The sequence below is a fragment of the Pelodiscus sinensis genome, chromosome 7 (genome assembly GCF_049634645.1).
Source record: "Pelodiscus sinensis isolate JC-2024 chromosome 7, ASM4963464v1, whole genome shotgun sequence".
NCBI lineage: Eukaryota > Metazoa > Chordata > Testudines > Trionychidae > Pelodiscus > Pelodiscus sinensis.
Genome location: NC_134717.1, coordinates 12,043,182 through 12,061,767, shown reverse-complemented (window position 1 = coordinate 12,061,767; position 18,586 = coordinate 12,043,182). Strand labels below are relative to the sequence as shown.

Genomic DNA, 18,586 nt, shown 5'->3' with positions numbered 1-18,586 from the left:
AAGACTTTTTCCGGAAAACTGTTCCGGAAAAGGGCCAGTGTAGACAGCACAGTAGTGTTTTCCACAAAAAAGCCCCAATCGCGAAAATGATGATCAGGGCTTTTTTGCGGAAAAGCGCGTCTAGATTGGCCACGGACGCTTTTCCGGAAAAAGCGTCCTGCCAATCTAGACGCGCTTTTCCGAAAATGCTTTTAATGGAAAACTTTTCCGTTAAAAGCATTTCTGGAAAATCATGCCCGTGTAGACGTAGCCTTAGAGACTAATTAAAAAATAGAAAAGCATGAGCTTTCATTGATGAAGTGGGTTTTACCCACAAAAGCTCATGATTCTATACATTTTGGTTTGTTTTTAATGTTACAGACTAACACTGCTACCCCTCTGAGACTTCCTAACTTGACAGTATTTCTCAACCTCGGGGTCATGGGACTGGTTTATGGGGATTCAGGCAAGGCAAGAGACTTGCCAGGCCCATAGGCTAGGAGAGGGGGGAGGCAGTTCTGCACTCCTGGAAGGGATGGGGCCACAGGCAGAAGGAGCAGGGCCTAGGTAGCTGGCTCTTGGCACCACCTCAACTGTACCCTGCTTCCCAGTGCTGTCTGGGGCTCTGTAATGTGCTGTGTGGTACTCCAGCCTCTGCCACCCCCATGGGCCCTTTGAATTGCCAGGCCCCAACGAAGTTACCCCTTTTGACCCCCTCTTCCAGCGTGAGTGAGGGAATTGGAACTGGAGGGCTTGTCAATTGGGGATGGCAAGTAGGGCAATTGTGTAGGGCCCCATGAAGTTAAGTTACATACTTCAGCCCCAGGCAGTAGGGCTCTGGCATCAGGCACTGAGATCTGGAAAGTCTGAGAACCTCTGTTTCACACAGCAACAGGGGACAGAAACCTATTTTTAAAGCAGAACTATGTGGCTAAGACTAAAGGATTGTCGAGAACCCCCAGAGATGCATGTGTAGGACTGAAAATATTGTTTGCAATATTTTGACTTTTAGCTAAATGCCATGAGGTCCCTTTACTGCGAAAAGATATAACAGTTTGTGATGGGTCAGTATTTAATAGCCCTTCTCATTCTTCATTATTCTGTATATTCTTCTTACTCTCTGGCTGTGTCTACACTGGTGCGATCTCGCACAAAAGCTGCCGCTCTTCTGCAAAAACTTGCTGCCTGTCTACACTGGCCGAGTGTTCTTGCGCAAGTAAACTGACGTTCTAATGTATAAAATCAGGGCTTCTTGCATGAGAAATCTGATGCTCCCGCTTGGGTATAAGTCCTCCTGCGCAAGAGCTCTTCCAGAAGAGGCCAGTTTAGACAGGCAACATGAATTTCTTGTGCAAGAAAGCCCGATGGTTAAAATGGCCATGAGAGCTTTCTTGCACAAGAGAGTGTCTACACTGGCATGGATGCTCTTGCACAAAAGCGCATGCCAGTGTAGACGCTCTCTTCTGGAAGAGTTTTTTGCACAAGAACTCTTCTGCAAAATAATTTTGCCTGAGAAGCGCCAGCATAGCCTAGACTCTCTGTCTCTTGCAGCTGGGCTGGTGCAGGGGGAGCTGTGTGGTGTCTCCCTCCCCTGGAGCATGCATGCACGCCCTCCTTGACCAACTTATGCAGCTAATTTTAGGAGGCCGATAGGACACCACTTCACGCTTTCACACAGGGCTCTCCCAAATTCAGACCCGCTCAGGGCCCCCTGCAATGCGGGGAGGTGCCTATGCCCCACCCCTGCCGGTTCCTAGCTCACCCTGGGTCACGCTGCAGAGAAGAAACCCCGCGAGGAGGAGCTATCTAGGAAATGAAAGTGAAACCAGCTGCTAGCCGGGGCGTTTGTCCCCACGGGAGGCGGCAGATTTCCTCAATCACCGCGCGGCTCTAGCCGGCCATGGCAGGGGAGGCGCAGTACCCCTTCCCCGTGCGGGTGGAGGCGGACTGGGGGGGCCCGGGGCTCCCCAAGAGCCTGCGGAAGAAACTCCTGTGCTACTTCCAGAGCGCGAAGCGATCCGGAGGGGGCGAGTGCGAGATCCAGGAGCGGCCCGGCCAGGTCCTGGTTTGCTTCGCCCAGCAGGAAGGTAGGAGCGGGCCGGTCTCCTCGCGGGCGTGTCTGCAGTTTGGGGAGGGGGCTGCCCCAACCCGGCTTCGCGCTGCCTTCCCCTCCCGCGCATCTTCCCCCCAATATCCGTGATCCTCTCCTCCCCCTTTGCTGCGTCTCTTCCTCCCCTGAGCGCCCCTCTTGCTAGCCAAGCCCCGCCCGCCCCGTCTGGGATTTCCCCTTCTGTTGCTGTTCCCCTTCCCTGCCTGTGAAGTAGGGATGTAAAATCCTGTTTGTTTAATTAACCAGTTTAACGTTAAGTTTAAACACTTAACTGATTAAATGGGGGGGGGCAACTCCAGCCCATGTGGGTTGGAGCAGATCTCTCTCCCCAGCCAACCCACCCGCCCTGACTGGGCTGAACGGCCTCCCCTTTTGTCCCCCCCCCTCCCTTTGCTTCAGGCTCCACCGGGCTTCCACTGCCTGCCAGCCTCCACCATAACTGATAAACCATTCACATCCCTACTGTGAACTAGCGATGTGATAGTGCAGTCTGCTAAACAATTAACCGATAAGTAGATGCCTGTGTGTAAGCATGAACATTAACCAGTGAGCCCAGGCACCTAGGAAGGGGCAGTGTGTGCACACATTGCCCCATCAGGAGTCTTGGAAAGAAAACAGATCTGGAGAATAAGGGCAGTTACTGCAGCTTTTTACAGGGCATAACTTACTTCCCTGCTTTGTCAGCTCAATTCTGCTTCTTTGAAGCTTTATGAGGGTTGGAGCTACAGTTCCCCTTCCTATCTGTGCCTGTCTCAACCATTCTGCAACCTGGTTGCTGAGAAGCAGGAGGTTGTATTGGCCTCCACATGCCTGACTTGGGAGCAGGACAGTTTGCATAGAGGTGTGGAATAAACCTTAAAATTCCCACACTTCTCTGCATGGCCATGTTTGGACAGAATGTCTCTACCACTAACTCTGTAAAGCGCTTGGAAGGAAAGTGCTGTGCTAAAAATGCCCAGTTATATCTTCCTATTTATTACAAACTTTTCCTCTACAGAATTTACACCTGCTAATGATGAGCCATATCTACAGAATGGAGAGAGAGTATCATTGTATGCCCACTCTTCCCTTCCTACACACATCAGATTGAGTAGATCTCAGACTTTCTGATGCTCATTTCTCATGTCCATTTGTAACTTGTGAACCTCACCCCACAAGGCAGTGCATATTTGTGTATTTTATTTTAAGACTTTTCGTTTGTTACTAGAATCTTGCCACACATATATCTTTTACTTGGAACAGATCTTAAAAAAAATAGTAGGTAGAGTCAGTTATGCAAAAACACTGTACTTGGAAGTAAATGTGTTCTGGTTTCATGGCACATTCTGTATCCAATATGCAGGATGGATTAATGTGCTTTGAATGATGTTGTGATACTTACATTGCTATACACAGTGGAAATTCTTTGGGTTGGGCTCCCCTTGTAATGCTTTGATCAGATCCACCTAATGCCCCAAACCTGCCAATATTTATGCTCATGCTTAACTTACCTACTTGCGTAGTGCTAATAGTGTTACAAACCATTCACATTGAGGCCCAGTTACACTTCATGACAAATGAACCCATAATAAGAGGCATTCCTTGCACTGAAGAAGTTACAGTCATAGGCCCTGATAGTGCAGACTCTTACTGATGTGAGTAAATTGGATGCTGTATTGTTTGTGAAGCACTCTGCAATGGAGCCCTGATTTCATCAGTGTCTCTGATGCTACTATAGTACAAATAGCAGATTTGCGTTTATTTTCCTCTTCTCTGCTCTCTTGCCCTCAGAAGTTACTGCTGGTTAAGGTGAATAACTCCCCACATATATTTATTCAGCATTCCTTCATAGGAGGGCTCTGGAGGATCACCCAGTGGGGACCATGCTGCCACAGGGAAAAGGATAACCCAAGGAGCTTTGTATAAAATCCATATTCCTGCAGATTTTCAAGATCCTCACAATGCATGGGCTTAGGAGGCCAAACACCCTCCCAGGTTCATGTCTCTGTTAATCCCAATATTACTAATTGAACAATTGAAAGGAAACTGAGAGAACTCATAGGGCATGTGTTATTAATTATTCAGTCTCTTATTTATATAGCCCCAACAGCATCACTAGAGACTGGTATGGTGACAAGTTCCCTTCTCCAAACTGCCTGCAATCTAAGGGCATAATCTGCCTTGCTCTGAAGTCAGTGAGGAGCATAATTAGCCTTAACTAGGCAACATGCAAACAAAGAAAAATAAATAGGAGGTAATCAAGAGCAGATTTATTGAATGAAGTTTAGCCCATCAGTCTAGTGCCATGATTTTTAAAATGTGCGTATTTCATTGGAGTTTGTTGTATGATTTCTTAACAGTGCTCAACAGTGAAGAGTATGTAACCCAGCATTAGGATATTTATAATGGTGCATAGACGTAAAGACTAATATCCCTTCTGCCATGATTATAAAAGTTTTTTTTATTTTGCTTTAGCGAGGCAGCGAGTTCTTAACAAAAAGAACCATGAGCTTGACTGCGCAGCAAAAGGAAAATTAAAGCTGGTTGTCTCACAGCTTGAAACAACAGGTGCAACCCAAAAAGATGTGCCTGGGGAAGTACCGGCTCCTAAGGAGGTAAATAAATATATAATAGAATCCTAATCTGCAGTGTTCGGCGTTTTGAAGTAATAACAAGAATGTCACATGCTATTTTTAATTAGCTGACTGTCCTTTGCTTTTAGGAGTCTGAGACACCAAGCAAACTCCAAGAACCAGGTAAGATTTTGTTCAAAACAAAAAAACAAATCTGAAATATTGAATCTGCTTATAAAATTCTAAACTATTATTTGTGGGAAATGAAGCTTTTTCTTTTGTGCTAAGATGAAAACTGCAAAAGGGAGAGAAAATGCTTTCCACAGTGACTCCTAGCTCTTGGCCCAATCTAGTCGGTGGGGGGGAGAAGCTGAACTACTTTCTGGGTAGAGATGTATTCAGCAAAAATTCTAAAATGTGGTTTTTCTGCCTGGATTTGGGTTCTGCAGCCTGAGTGAATATAGCAGTGGTCTCCAACCTTTTTACACCCAAGATCACTTTTTAAATCTCAGAACAGGGGAAGATCTACTGCCCCGCCCCTTCCTTGAAGCCCTGCCCCTTCCTCGAAGCCCCGCCTTCTCTATTATCCTCCTGTCCATCACTTGCTATCCCTAGCCCTTACTTACACACTCTGGTAAACAGTTTATATTTAAATTATGCGATTCATAAAATTAAAATCAGATGTTATGAAATAAATGGTCTGTTTTTATTCATGCTATTTAAATCTAAAATGAAGCATTTATAATTATACATTTTGTGGGGACAGAGTTCTGGTGCTAGGGGCAAGGGAGGGGGCAGAGGACAGGGTTCTGCAGCAGGGGACAGAGTTCGGGGAGTGGGGATTGGAATAGGGACAGAGTTCTGTAGCTGGGGCCAGGAGAGTGGGGACAGCATTCTATCGCTGGGGTGCCAGTGGAGGCGGAAAGTCCCCTGCATCTCCCTCCTCCCAGGATTCTCCCCTCACCCCAGGGAAACCAGCCCGTGCCTGCCCGGGGCCGACCCCACGCAGCACAGGGAAGCCCCGAAGGCGCCTGCCCAAGGGGCTGACTCCCACCCCTGTGCAGGGAAGCTCCGCATGCACGTGTCCTGGCGCCAACCCCCCCCCCCCCCCCCCCCCGTGCAGGGAAGCCCTGTGTGTACACCTGCCCTGGGGCCAAACCCCCCCCCCCCCCCGCGCACGCGCGCGCACGCATGCTGGGAAGCCCCTTGTGCGCCTCATGCGGGGCTGACTCACCCCCTCCTTGAGGTAAGTAGTGCGGCTTCTTGGGGGTGGGAGGGAAATGGGGGCGGGGCAGACAGGATGCCTCGTGAGCGACTGGTCAAGGCCTCGCGATCGACCAGTAGCTCACGATCGACCTGTTGGTGACCACAGAAATATAGTTATTCAGCAAGGCATCTCCATTCATTTCCATTTTTTTTCCATTTCCAATTTCCTATTGTTGTGTGTATATATAACCTAAGTTAACTACCTATCTCCTAGAACTGGAAGGGACTGGTCATTGAGTCTAGTTCCCTGCCTTCACAGCAGGACCAAGTACCATCCCTGACAGATTTTGCCCCAGATCCCTAAATAGCCTCCTCAAGGAGTGAACTCAGAACCCTGGGTTTAGCGGGCCAATGCTCAAACCACTGAGCAATCCCTCTCCCTGTAAGAAGTGATGAAACTAGCTTGCTAAAACCAGAAGGATATCCACTCATGGTGGAAGGAGCCAGCCATTCTGTGTGTGATGCCTTCCAAAACCATAAGTATGTTCTTGGGGTGGTTATACCATTATGGCTACACTTCCGTTTTTAGTATGCTAGCTCGATCACAGCTAGCATGGGTATGTCTCCTCAAGCTGGAATTTACATTTTTCCCTTCCAGTGCAGACATGACCTTAGAACAAAGGAGTGTTTTGGATTTGATCAGTGAATTCTACTATCTCCTGTTGTAGGCTCCTGTCATGTCCCAGTGCAGCAAAGTACTTCAGTACCTGGTTAATTTTTAGCATTGTGAGTAATATCATTGACTTCAAAAGGGCTAGTCAGCTGCTTAAAGTTTAGCATATGCTTAATTGTGTTGGATCAGCACCTGTTTTGCTCAGCCTTTCTAATTCCTGCAGAAAGTTTTAAATATGTTAAGCTTGTGAAAGCTATTTTTCTCCTCCAATTTTTATCATTAGTCTAGCACTCAACAGCAGCAACCATAGCCTATTCCTTTAACTAGTTGATTGTAACTGAGAGAAAAGGTGGGTGTGGCAATATCTTTTATTGGACCAATTTCTGCTGGTGAGAGACAGAAACTTTTGAGTCACATCGAGTTCTTCTTGTTCCTGAAGCTCTATGCACCTTGAAAGCTTAGCTCTCTGACCAACAAAAGTTGGTCCAATAAAATATATTGCCTCGCCACTTCATGTCACTAATATCCTAGGACCAGCATGGCTACAACTACATGACATACAAGGATTGCCTCTGAACATTCCAGGTGTTATGCTCCTTCTGTGCCACTCATCATGAGCAACACTCAGGCATCATCTGTGATGCGTCAGTGTAACATTGACAGAACAAAAGTTGCCCTGGAGAAACAATATCAGAGTTGTTAATGCAGTTCTGAAGTTAAATGTATTTTTATGGAGGCATGATGAAAGATAAAGTAAGCTGTGTCACTTAAGAGGGACACCATCAAAATTGCTTAGCCTTACAATTAAAATTAACATGCAACTCACACCCTAACCCTGTGGTCACCAACCCGTCGATCGCGAGGCCTCGAGCAGTTGATCGCGAGGCGTTCAGGCAACCTTGCCCCCCATTTTCCTCCCACCCCTCTCTGAAGCCCACGTCACTTCCAGGGGTTCCGGAAGTGTGCAGGCTGCTCCCCCTCCCACAGCTCTGTTGCGTGCTGGGGGTGGGGGCGTTGGCCCTAGAGGAGGAGTGCGGAGGCTTCTCTGCGCTGCTGGCGCCAGAGGGGTGAGTTGGGCGCAGGGGTTTCCCTGCGCCACGGGAGTTGACCCCGGGGTTTGGCCACGCTGTGGGAGGGAAGGGAGTTGGCGCACTGTGGGAGGGGGGGTTTGACCCCGGGGCAGACGCCTGCGGGGGTTGGCCGTGCTGCGCCGCTGGAGGGGGGTTTGACTCCGGGGTAGGTGCCCGCAGGGGTTGGCCGCGCTGTGGGAGGGGAGGGGCCGGGCCGTGCCGTGCCACGGAAGGGGGGTTTGGCCCCGCGGCGGGATGGATGGGGGTTGCCCCTGGTGCAGGCTCCCGCGGGGGTTTGGCCCCGCCGCGGAATGGGGGGTTTGCCCCCGAGACAGGCTCCTGCGGGGGTTTGGCCCTGCCGCGGGAGGCGGGGGTTAGCCCCGGGGCAAGCAAGCTCGGGGTTTCCCTGTGCCACGGGGGGCCTGGAGGAGGCATGTGCTGGCTTCCTGCGGGGGGGGGGGAGAATTCTGGGAGGAGGCAGATGCAGGTGGCTCTGCTGCCACTGGCACCCTGTCCCCGCTCCCCAGACTCCACTCCCCTGTCCCTAGCTACAGAACTCTGTCCCCACTGGCACCCTGTCCCTTGCTGCAGAACCCTGTCCTCTGCCCTCCCAGCACCCTGTTCCCTCTCCCCTGCCCCCAGCCGCAGAACTCTGTCCCCACAAAATGTACAATTATAAATGCTTCATTGTAGATTTAAATAGCATGAATAAAAAACATACCATTTATTTCATAACTATAAACACGTGATTTTAATTTTATATATCGCATAATTTAAAAATAAACTGTTTATCAGAGTGTGTAAGTAAGGGCTGGGGATAGCAAGTGATGGACAGGAGGAGACTAGAAAGGGGCGGGGCTTCAAGAAAGGGACAGGGCTTCAAGGAAGGGGCGGGGCAGTAGATCTTCACCTGTTCTGAGATTTAAAAAGTGATCTTTGGTGTAAAAAGGTTGGAGACCACTGCTCTAACCCCTTGTATTGTGCTCTATGATATTTATTTTGTTAGCTCCGCCCCTTAACGCTCGATTTCAGCAAGAGTCATAGAGGAAACAGATCTCTGCAAAACAGATCCCTTGTCTGTTAAAAGAACTGTTCGTTGAATACTATGAATGGATGATGTTAGCTTTGCTTTCAAGATGAGTTAGTATTTCAGTAATCAGTGTCCTTGTGGCTAGGCTCTCAGTGTGAGGTTGTAGATATAAAACTACCTTCAGCCTCTTGAGGCTTACACGTATCCCCACAGCAACATTTCGAGGCCAGATTGCGAGGTGGAATCCTCTCTTCAAGACTTGTACAATCATCAGAAATATCTATGTAAACTTTGGCTTGTAGGATTCTTTAAATTGTATGCATATCTGCATTTTCTTGGGCTAATTAGAAAGATAAAACTTTTTTTTTAACCTCATTGAGGTCTTAAAAAGTAACCCTCCCATTTGATAAAATACACCTCCTTAACTAATCTCCCATAATGGAATGAAAATTAAGGAGCCCCTTATGCTGCAATACTGGAGAACTCATCTGGTATGCCGTTTTTGTTGCAGGATTTTTAGCTAAGGGTAAGACTCTCCCTTCCTATTCTTCTTCTGCATACCCCTATATGATAAGTGCTTACTTGAGTAATCCTTACTTGCACATATGAGAGAGGGGCCAAAATTTCAAGCCATAAACACAGTCTAGCAGCATTTGTCATCACTGTTCCATGCTTCTATTATTTATTTACATTTCAGTGGTGCCTAGAAGCCCTGCTCTGGATCAGGGGCCTTAGTGATGCTGCTTACAACAAAAACCTTGTGTCCCGCAGATCTCTTGTTCAGCAGCATCCATTTCATGTGAGCCAGAGTTTACTTTAAAGTGCTATAACGGATTGCAGGATCTATTAGCCATGTTTCTGATAAATTGGATGGATACAGTTGAACAGGCTGTCTGGGCACTGGCTTGTTTTTAATATGATACATCTTAATTTTTGAGGTTATGAGCAATGTTCTAAATTTTTCCATCTATGTGTGGGGAAAAAAATTATGTGAACCAAGTCATGTGTGAATGTGCACCACCAGTAAAAACAAAAAACATAGCTGTGGGCGCTCTGCTGATCAGCTGGGTGGCATTTGAATCTCTCCTGAACAGTTGCACAAGTGCAGAGCTTACAGAGGATACTGATTATTTTGTGAGATATAATGCCTTACTTGAAATAAAAATATATATCACAAGGAATAATTCTAAGGTAAGTGGTATCAAAGGACGCCACACTCAAACTAGATCATTTCTGAACAGTGACAGCGTTCCTCCAACTGCAATAATCACCAAGCAATCACATTTATTTAGCTTCATGGAGGGTTTTTTTTTTTCTTCTCAGTTAATTTAATTCTATGTATCTTTTCCAGTCTGCTCTGATGATGGGAATTCTACATGTGCAGAGCAGGAAAACAGGACGGGTATGTATGCAACTTGTTAAATAGGACACTCACAAATTCTGCTTTTGCACTAATTGATGGTTTTCATGGAAATTTAAACTATAACATGGCTTGTGACGCTTGTTTAATTCAGTGTAGACTTAATTACACATTTTGAAAAATATAGTCTTTCTCTTTTACATGTCTATGTGGAAGGTCGATGCTGCCACGGTTGATCTTCTGGGGTTTGATTTAGCGTGTGTAATATAGATCCATTAGATCAAACTCAAAGGGCGCCCTCACTGCACCTCACGAGGAGTAAAGGAAGCAGACAGGAGTGGAAATGTGATGTAAGATGTGTTGGCTCCAGCGATATAATTTACATCGCTGGAGTTGTGTATCTTACGTCAGCCTTCTGATGTAGTGTAAACCAGGCCTAAGCTGGCACAGTTCTTGGATAAGCTATCTTCTCTCTCCTTGGTGTCTCTGGCTAACCCCTCGCAAGTTTTAAGCATTGAACCTTCACCTTTCTGAGGGCAGAATTTCAGTTTGTCGTCCTCTCAGACCAAAGCCTGGATTATGGCCCTTTGGTATCAACTGTGACTAATGCAGTAGGCCCAACTGGGACTGGACCTGCAGGGGTTTCTCTTTGGGAACCTGGACAGCATACTTTCACAGACACACAGATCACTTCTTCAGAACAAAGTGTGATATATTTTTGCCCGGAGGTACACAATACTTAGAAAAGTGGATTTAAAAGCAACAAAGACATCTGCATGTATATCCACAGCACGGGAAGGTCTGGTTTATTCCCCATCTGATTGGGAGAACCAGCCTACACTGCTTGCATCCTGTTTCAAGGCTTGTCTACATTACATCGACTTACGAGGACTTAATTTTGTAAGCCTGAATACTGACTTCCTCTCTCATTGGTGGCTGTGTCTACACCTATTTCCCATTGTTGCCTCTGACCGGGCATCTCCACCACTTTCAGCAATAGCCCAAACATCCTGTTATCCCACACTGCTCTAAATGGCTGTAGGTGACACAGTGGTTTAAAACCCTAGTACCTGCTTACGGGAGAGGTCCCCTTATTGCTGGCACTGGTGGTGACAACGGTGAGAAAAGTAAGAGAAAAATATCTTGTGTAATCAAAATGTTATTATGGTCCTCTTTGTCATCAATGAGCCAAACTAAGAATTGTGGGGCAGCTTGCACAGCCATCTCCTCTGCTTTTCTGGTTTTGTGGAGGAGACATTATCTCCGGAATTGTTGATCCACAGTCTTTCATTAGCATACATTTAGTTTATGTAGTTTTTTTTAAAATAATTTTGTGAAATAAATTAGTCGTTTTAGAAATAGCTCTGATTCCCTTTCTTCTGTCCTGATTTTTGTGCTGATAAGCTTGATATTAATGCCGAGACAGGTAAAAGACCATTTTTTCTTCTTTTTAATTTTGTTCAAGCCATCAGATTTCTGATCTTTAATTTCATCCTCTTCAGAGAATTTGGGGAAAGAGATGCCATCCTCTGAGCAATCCACTGTAGCAATCGTCACTGCACCAGGGGAGGAAATTGATGATGAACTTGTAAGCATGTACTTTGAAAATAAAATACGGTCAGGTGGAGGACCCATCAAATCCTGTGTCAGAAATAATCAGCAAATAATCATCACCTTTGAAAATGCTGAAGGTACGATATAGGCATACTTCTCAAACATATGACCTCTTTGGTAATGGGTCTTTGAAATGCCATGTTATGCCTGGATGATTGGGTGTAAACAGAGTAACTGTACCGATACCCACTGTGCACCGGAGATGAGGGCTTCAAGCCAGCTATAAATACACTAGTGCAAGGAAAGAATACTAGGGAAAATCACGGGATCCATGCAGATCTCATATATGTGTAAGGTAAATGGTGGGGCAACCTGAGCTAAAGTAGCAAGTGGAGAACTGCTGTACATACTGGCTGCATATAGGAGGTAAATTCTCCTTTGGACCTATTGTTCCACACAGATCCCTTTTTTCAGATTTTGAGAGTTGGTAAAATAAGGCAGTAGATTCCATGCCATATGAAAAACCCTACCGCTGTTTGTCAAAAATTCTTCATATTATAGTCAGTCTGGTGGGGGAAAATTTACCAGTTGGCTCAGGAGTTGCTGAAAGTTCTGGATACAAACTACATGGCAGTAGCTAAAACAGACAAGAGACAATGAAGGGGGTTATAGTCATAAATAAGATTCAGATGGCTTTTCTTTAGGTTAGTTTAGCTTTGTCCTGATGTGGTAGGTAGTTATTCGCCCGATTAATATGGAATCTCAACAGAATTTAAAAGGAAGTGAAAAGCGATTTGGAACCAAGTTACTATCTCGGGCATGTAAGTTACGTTCTCATCTGCAATTGGCAAAACAACAAGACAAGATCTTGTCTTTTTCTCCTCTTCTACAATTAGGCACTCAGTCTGAAAGATCATTATGTACCTTCTTGAATTGGAGATCTTGACCTTGGAAACCAAAAATATTCATACCATATATATCTTACAAGAGAAATTAGAATCTCCTAACTCATTGTTTGACTCTCCTGCAAATTGCTGCATAGGACAAAGAGATTAAGATAAAGTAAATAAATCTCTCATGTCGGGCATCTGTGTGGCTTTTGGAAATTGTTTTTCTGTAGAATAATTGAGTTGGGTGCCAAAGTCAAGTTCTTTTAGTGATAGAAATGTAGCCGTGTTAGTCTGGGATAGTTGAAGCAAAATGCAGGACAATGTAGCACTTTAAAGACTAACAAGATAGTTTATTAGATGATGAGCTTTCGTGGGCCAGACCCACTTCCTCAGATCAAATAGTGGAAGAAAGTAGTCACAACCATATATACCAAAGGATACAATTAAAAAAATGAACAAATATGAAAAGGACAAATCACATTGCAGAACAGAAGGAGGATGCGGGGGGGGGGGGGGGAAGGAGGAGGAAGGAAGGTAAGTGTCTGTGAATTGCTGATATTAAAGGTAGGGAGAGTGGGATGTTTGTGAGTTAATGGTATTACAGGTGATAATTGGGGAAACTGTCTTGGTAATGGGTGAGAAAGTTCAAAGTCTTGTTAAGTCCTTGTTGGCAAGTGTCGAATTTTAACATAAATGACAGTTCAGAGGATTCCCTTTCAAGTGCAGATGTAAAAGGTCTTTGTAGCAGAATGCAGGTGGCTAAGTCATTTAGAGAGTGTCCTTTCTGGTTAAAGTGGCAAGAAACTGTTTTCTCTTTGTGATCTTGTCTGATATCTGTTTTGTGGGCATTAATCCTTTGGCGAAGTGTCTGAGATGTTTGTCCAATGTACATAGCAGACGGACACTTTCGGCACATGATAGCATAGATTATATTTCTGGATGCGCAGGAATATATGTTCTTGATCTTATAACTCACTTGGTTAGGTCCAATAATGGTATCAGCAGAATGAATATGTGGACAAAGCTGGCAACGGGGTTTGTTGCAAGGGAAGGTACCAGGGTTGGTATTAGTGTGGTATGTCCTGTGGTGGTTGGTAAGAATCATCTTGAGGTTAGGTGGTTGTCTATAGGAGACTATGGGTCTGTCTCCCAGAGCCTCTTTGAGTATGGTATCCTGTTCCAATATAGGCTGTAGTTTATTGATAATGTCTTGGACAGGTTTAAGTTGGGGGCTCTAGGTGATGACAAGTGGTGTTCTATTGTTGGTTTTCTTGGGTCTGTCTTGAAGTAGATGGTTTCTAGGTATTCGTCTGGCTCTTTCAATTTGCTTTTTTATTTCTCTGGGTGGGTAGTTGAGATTTATAAATGCTTGGTAGAGATCCTGAAGCTTCTGGTCTCTGTCAGTGGGGTTAGAGCAGATGCGGTTGTATCGAAGGGCTTGACTATAGACGATGGATCGTGTGGTGTGTTCTGGATGGGAGCTGGATGCATGTAGGTAACTGTATGAGTCGGTGGGTTTTCTGTAGAGAGTGGTGTCTAATCTTCCATTGTTGATTTGTACGGTGGTGTCCAGGAAATGGATCTCTCGTGTAGAATGGTTGAAACTCACAGTTCTTCAGTGGAAAATTAACTCTTAGCATATTTCTGGTTTCTTACCTGAAACTTTTATAGTAAAGGAAAATTAGGTCTTAAATTTTAATGTGTTCAGGGGAGCTTTTCAGATTTTTCTTTTCCTAGGATTTTAGGCAAACAGACAAGTGGCGCACCAGTCTTCTGTCTTCCTTTTGGACAACTCCTTAGCTGCTTGTTGCCCTCCCAGGCTGTGCTGGCTCTTCTCTTGTGAGGCTCTGCACAGCCTCAAGTTATGCCCACCCTTCACCCTGCATGATTTACCGTTAGATCGGGGTTGCCAACCCATTAAACAAAGCTTCAGGGGGTAGCCAAATTAGTCTGTTACAGGAAAAAAAAAAAACAAATGGTCTGGTAACGCTTTATAGACTAACAAAACATGTAAGGCTGTGCCCACGAAGCTCGTGATACCATCTACATGTTTTGTTAGTCTAGAAAGTGCTACCAGACCATTTGTTGTTTTTTCCATTAAACAAGGAGCCAAAACAGCTGCGGAAAATATGCCAAGAGCCGCACCGAAATTGTTGGGGGGGGAAGGACCAGCTCCCCACCAGCCAGAGTTGCTGAGCGGGGGGGGGAGGGGAGAGGATGCTGTCCCTTTAAAAATTGCGAGCAGGCTTTTTGGCCACATCAGGCTTCCATCCGCCACTACCATTTTGCTGCACCGGACGGCTCCCCTGCACCCAGAAATCACAGGGGGCCGGAACCAATATAGGGGCATGTGGGGCGGCTTCGCAAGCTGCACTTTCAGAGCTAAAGAACCACAGGTGGCTTGCGAGGCCCCTGTGTTAGATGGTAATTAATGATGCAACAGAAGTATTCTCCTGAATACTTAAACCAGGAGACCAGAAGGGAACTGATGACATAGAGATAAGAGAAGCCCTGTGGCTGGCAGGTCAGGAGTGTGTTCTTGTGGCATAGGCTTAAGGCCATCAAAAATGGCTTTATTAGGTAATATTTGCTTGATTCCATAGTTCAGAGGCAGGTTAATGGAGCAATAGCTAACCAATTTCAAAAACTGAGTTTAAAGTAGCCGCTGGTTTTACATTTACTCCCCCATCTCCTTTTGACTTTTCCCATGGTTTTAGAGTCACATTTCCATATATTCTAACATTCTTTTCTCTGCTTGTTACTGTGTGAGGGATCCAAACAAGCAGGAGAATTCAGGGGAGCTGGCAAAACTGGCTATACACAAAGTGCTGTCCACATAGACTGAAAACATGGAACAACATATTTGCTCTAATCTTAGTCATTTTAGGTGTTGTAAAAATAATGGTGAAGAGCATTTCAGAGACACGGGTGATATTTAACTCTTAACTTCAGACCCAGATCTAGTAAAGCAATTAAACTAGTATTCTCAAATGAGTCTAGGAAAATTAAGGACACATTTCCTATTTAAAATGCCAAAGGAATTTGGGCATTAACTCTTTGAAAATCCCAGCTTGAATAACATGATAGACATTAATCTACCTGTTGTGCTTTGCTACATGGGGTCCTACATGTACACATATGCAGGCAGTCCCCGGGTTACGTACAAGATAGGGACTGTAGGTTTGTTCTTAAGTTGAATTTGTATGTAAGTCGGAACTGGCGTCCAGATTCAGCTGCTGCTGAAACTGACCAGCGGCTGACTACAGGAAGCCCGAGGCAAAGCTGCTCTGCCCCAGGCTCCCTGGAATCAGCCGCTGATCAGTTTCATCAGCGGCTGAGTCTGGACACCTGGGTCAGAGCAGCTGGGGCGCTCCTCGGCGCTACTGGACCAACCCGGCAGCACCCCAGCTGCTCTACCCCAGGCGTCGGCGAGAAAACCCTGGTCTGCTGGGGGGGGGGGAGGGCAGGGCGCACTAGCTGCGCCCCCTCATCCCCCCCAGCAGACCAGGGAGACGCGGAGCAAAGCCTCTGAGGACGCGGGCGGCGGGACTGCGGCGCCTCTCTGTGGTCCCGCCGCCCGCGTCTCCCTGGTCTGCTGGGGGGGGGGCACAGCTAGTGGGCCATCCCCCCTCCAGCAGACCAGGCTTTTCTCGCCGCGGAGGACGCGAGCGGTCCTGCCGCCCGCGTCCTCCACGGCGAGAAAAGCCGCTTCGCGTCTCCCTGGTCTGCTGCGGGGGGGGAGGCCACTAGCTGTGCAGCAGACCAGGGAGATGCGGAGCGGCTTTTCTCGCCACGGAGGACGCGGGTGGCGGGACTGGGTGGTCCGCCGCCCGAGTCCTCCGGGGCGAGAAAAGCCCCGTTCGTATCTAGGGATCTGACATAAGTCAGATCCACGTAAGTCGGGGACTGCCTTTATAATCAATTAATACATTTCTCTAATAAATTAATTCGCTTCATTAGCCCTCACTTACTGTTGTCATTTCACAATTAATCTAGAGATCAGTATTTGGCATTCAAGGACTAATTGGTACTAGTAGCGTCATATTATTTAGCAGTAGGAGTAACTGCATGTTTTAAAAGGATGTTACTCTGGATGTCCCTTTATGGGGCTGTAGAAGAACTTTCATCTTGAGCATAACTTTTGACCACGTGTCTTTTCATCTTTTCTATAATAAGAGGTGTGAATCCACTGCAGAGATTTAAAACTTAACATGTTGATCCATTCTGAGTAACTACGAGTGTGTATAATAGTGATCTCCATGTATTTGTGTTTCTGTGGAACTAGATGCACAAGAAGTCTTGAAAAAGAAGGATCACTCAGTAAAGAAAATTGCGCTCCAGGTGAAACCATGGCAAGTGGAGAATATCCAAGAACTCCCACAAATGGCCTCATCTCTGGTTGTTCTTGAAAATATACAAGAAACTACAAAACAATATATGTTAACTATGTTGGTAGAGAACATCAGTGGCTTGTCAGAAGAAGACAACGACTTCAATGTGGAAATGATACCTGAAATAAATGCTGCTGTAGTTAAATTTATCAGAGATATGGGTAAGATGGGATGTTTACGGTATGTTCTTTTCACTTGAGGCTTTAAAAGGGGCCATTCAGGTAACACTTCAGCTGAGCTGGAAAACAGAGCTACATATTCTGTCACAAGGTTCAAAACCCAATCTCATTAACATCAAGAGTAACTCCTCTAAAGGAGTTATACCAGAATAATTAGATTTAGTGTGTCCTGTAACTGCAAGGGGAGCTACAGTCATTTGTAAATTATAGTTGTGTGTATACAAGTGCTGCACAGCTGGCAGTATGTAAAAATAATTATTGCAAATCATATAAAATAGTATTTTATGCCTGGTGAATTATTATTATGGGCCATATTGTGCCATCACTTTTTCAGCAAAACTGTTAATGGAATGGTGCTTGTTTATTAAGCCAGAAAACATACTAAAATTTTCATTAAGGGCCAAATCCTTGTTCCATTAAAATCACTGTAATAGTTTTGCCATTGATCTCAATGGGAAAATTATTTGATCCTACGTTATGAACGATCAGTAACAGTTTTTTTCCAAACCAATATAAAACTATTCTCAGAGTGCCAAGCTGTGAATATATATAGCATGCATGGCGTACTCTATATTTGATATATTACCTTATTTTATATACAGGTTGAACCTCTTTAGTCCAGCACACTATGGTCCAGCAACATCCATGGTCTGGCATGATTTTAGTTGGCTGGGTATCCATTTATCATGGATGTAGCCAAGTTTCCTGTGGTCCCATAAAATTTGTTTACAGCCACCACTCCTGGTGCTCAGTGTTCTGTGCCGTTATCCAGCTCTAATATACCCCTAAATGTCTTCTAAGAGCCCACTAAGCAGTGGAAATGTTGGTACTGCTGCTAGGCAATATTGACCTCCTCATGGTTTGGCAAATTCTCTGGTTCAGCACCGGTCAGATCCCATGGGTGCCAGACTAGAGAGATTCAACCTTTAATGTTCTAATTTGGATTAGAGACTCTCATCAGGTATATATGATTGGGAACATTATAATAATATACATTCCAGGAGACTGGCATTCCCTTATATTTCATACTAGTGAGACGTGTATGTGAATTTATCTTGAACAAGAGCTGTATTTGATCTTATTAACAGACCAGATCAGTTTGGATGGAGAACAATAGCCACCATACACATGACCAAATTCAAATATGGTATAAGAAGGCACAACAGTTGTGGCAGTAAAGGGAGTAACACCTTCTTATCAGTGGGGTTCAATTTGAGTGGTAGCTTTAGACTAATTACAGAATCCAGTACTATCGCTATACAGCATTTCAATATGTCTTTGATTTTTAAAAAAGAAGTATCCTATATAATAAATATCTCTAGGGGAGTGTGGTCTATTAGAAGTAGCATCAGTTGGAAGTCAGGAATGTCTGAATTCTCTAATCTTGGCTTTGGTAGCCTGCGGAGAATAATTTTGTAATTGTAAAATTGCTATTTACAAGACCAGGAACAAACGCTACTCATCCACCTTCTATCATAATAGCCAATGATAGTGGAAAAACTAATGATATTTTGTTTCCCTGTCAAAAAAAAAAAAAAATTCACTCAAGAAAATGGGAAAGTAGAATTTTGCAAAGCTAGTTAATAAAGATT

At 45.2% G+C, this 18,586-nt stretch overlaps 1 protein-coding gene across 1 annotated transcript in view; it reads left to right on the top strand.

Moving 5' to 3' along the window:
- Positions 1 to 1,773: 1,773 nt before the first annotated feature.
- The window catches only part of LOC102456104 (protein mono-ADP-ribosyltransferase PARP14), a 53,310-nt gene continuing 36,497 nt past the window's right edge, over positions 1,774 to 18,586 (top strand). Inside the window, exons 1-6 of the mRNA XM_006137650.4 lie at positions 1,774 to 2,066; positions 4,544 to 4,683; positions 4,791 to 4,824; positions 9,972 to 10,022; positions 11,483 to 11,671; positions 16,710 to 16,976. Coding sequence (XP_006137712.2) covers positions 1,880 to 2,066; positions 4,544 to 4,683; positions 4,791 to 4,824; positions 9,972 to 10,022; positions 11,483 to 11,671; positions 16,710 to 16,976 — 868 coding nt within the window. The 5' untranslated portion in view covers positions 1,774 to 1,879. The remainder of the gene's footprint in view (positions 2,067 to 4,543; positions 4,684 to 4,790; positions 4,825 to 9,971; positions 10,023 to 11,482; positions 11,672 to 16,709; positions 16,977 to 18,586) is intronic.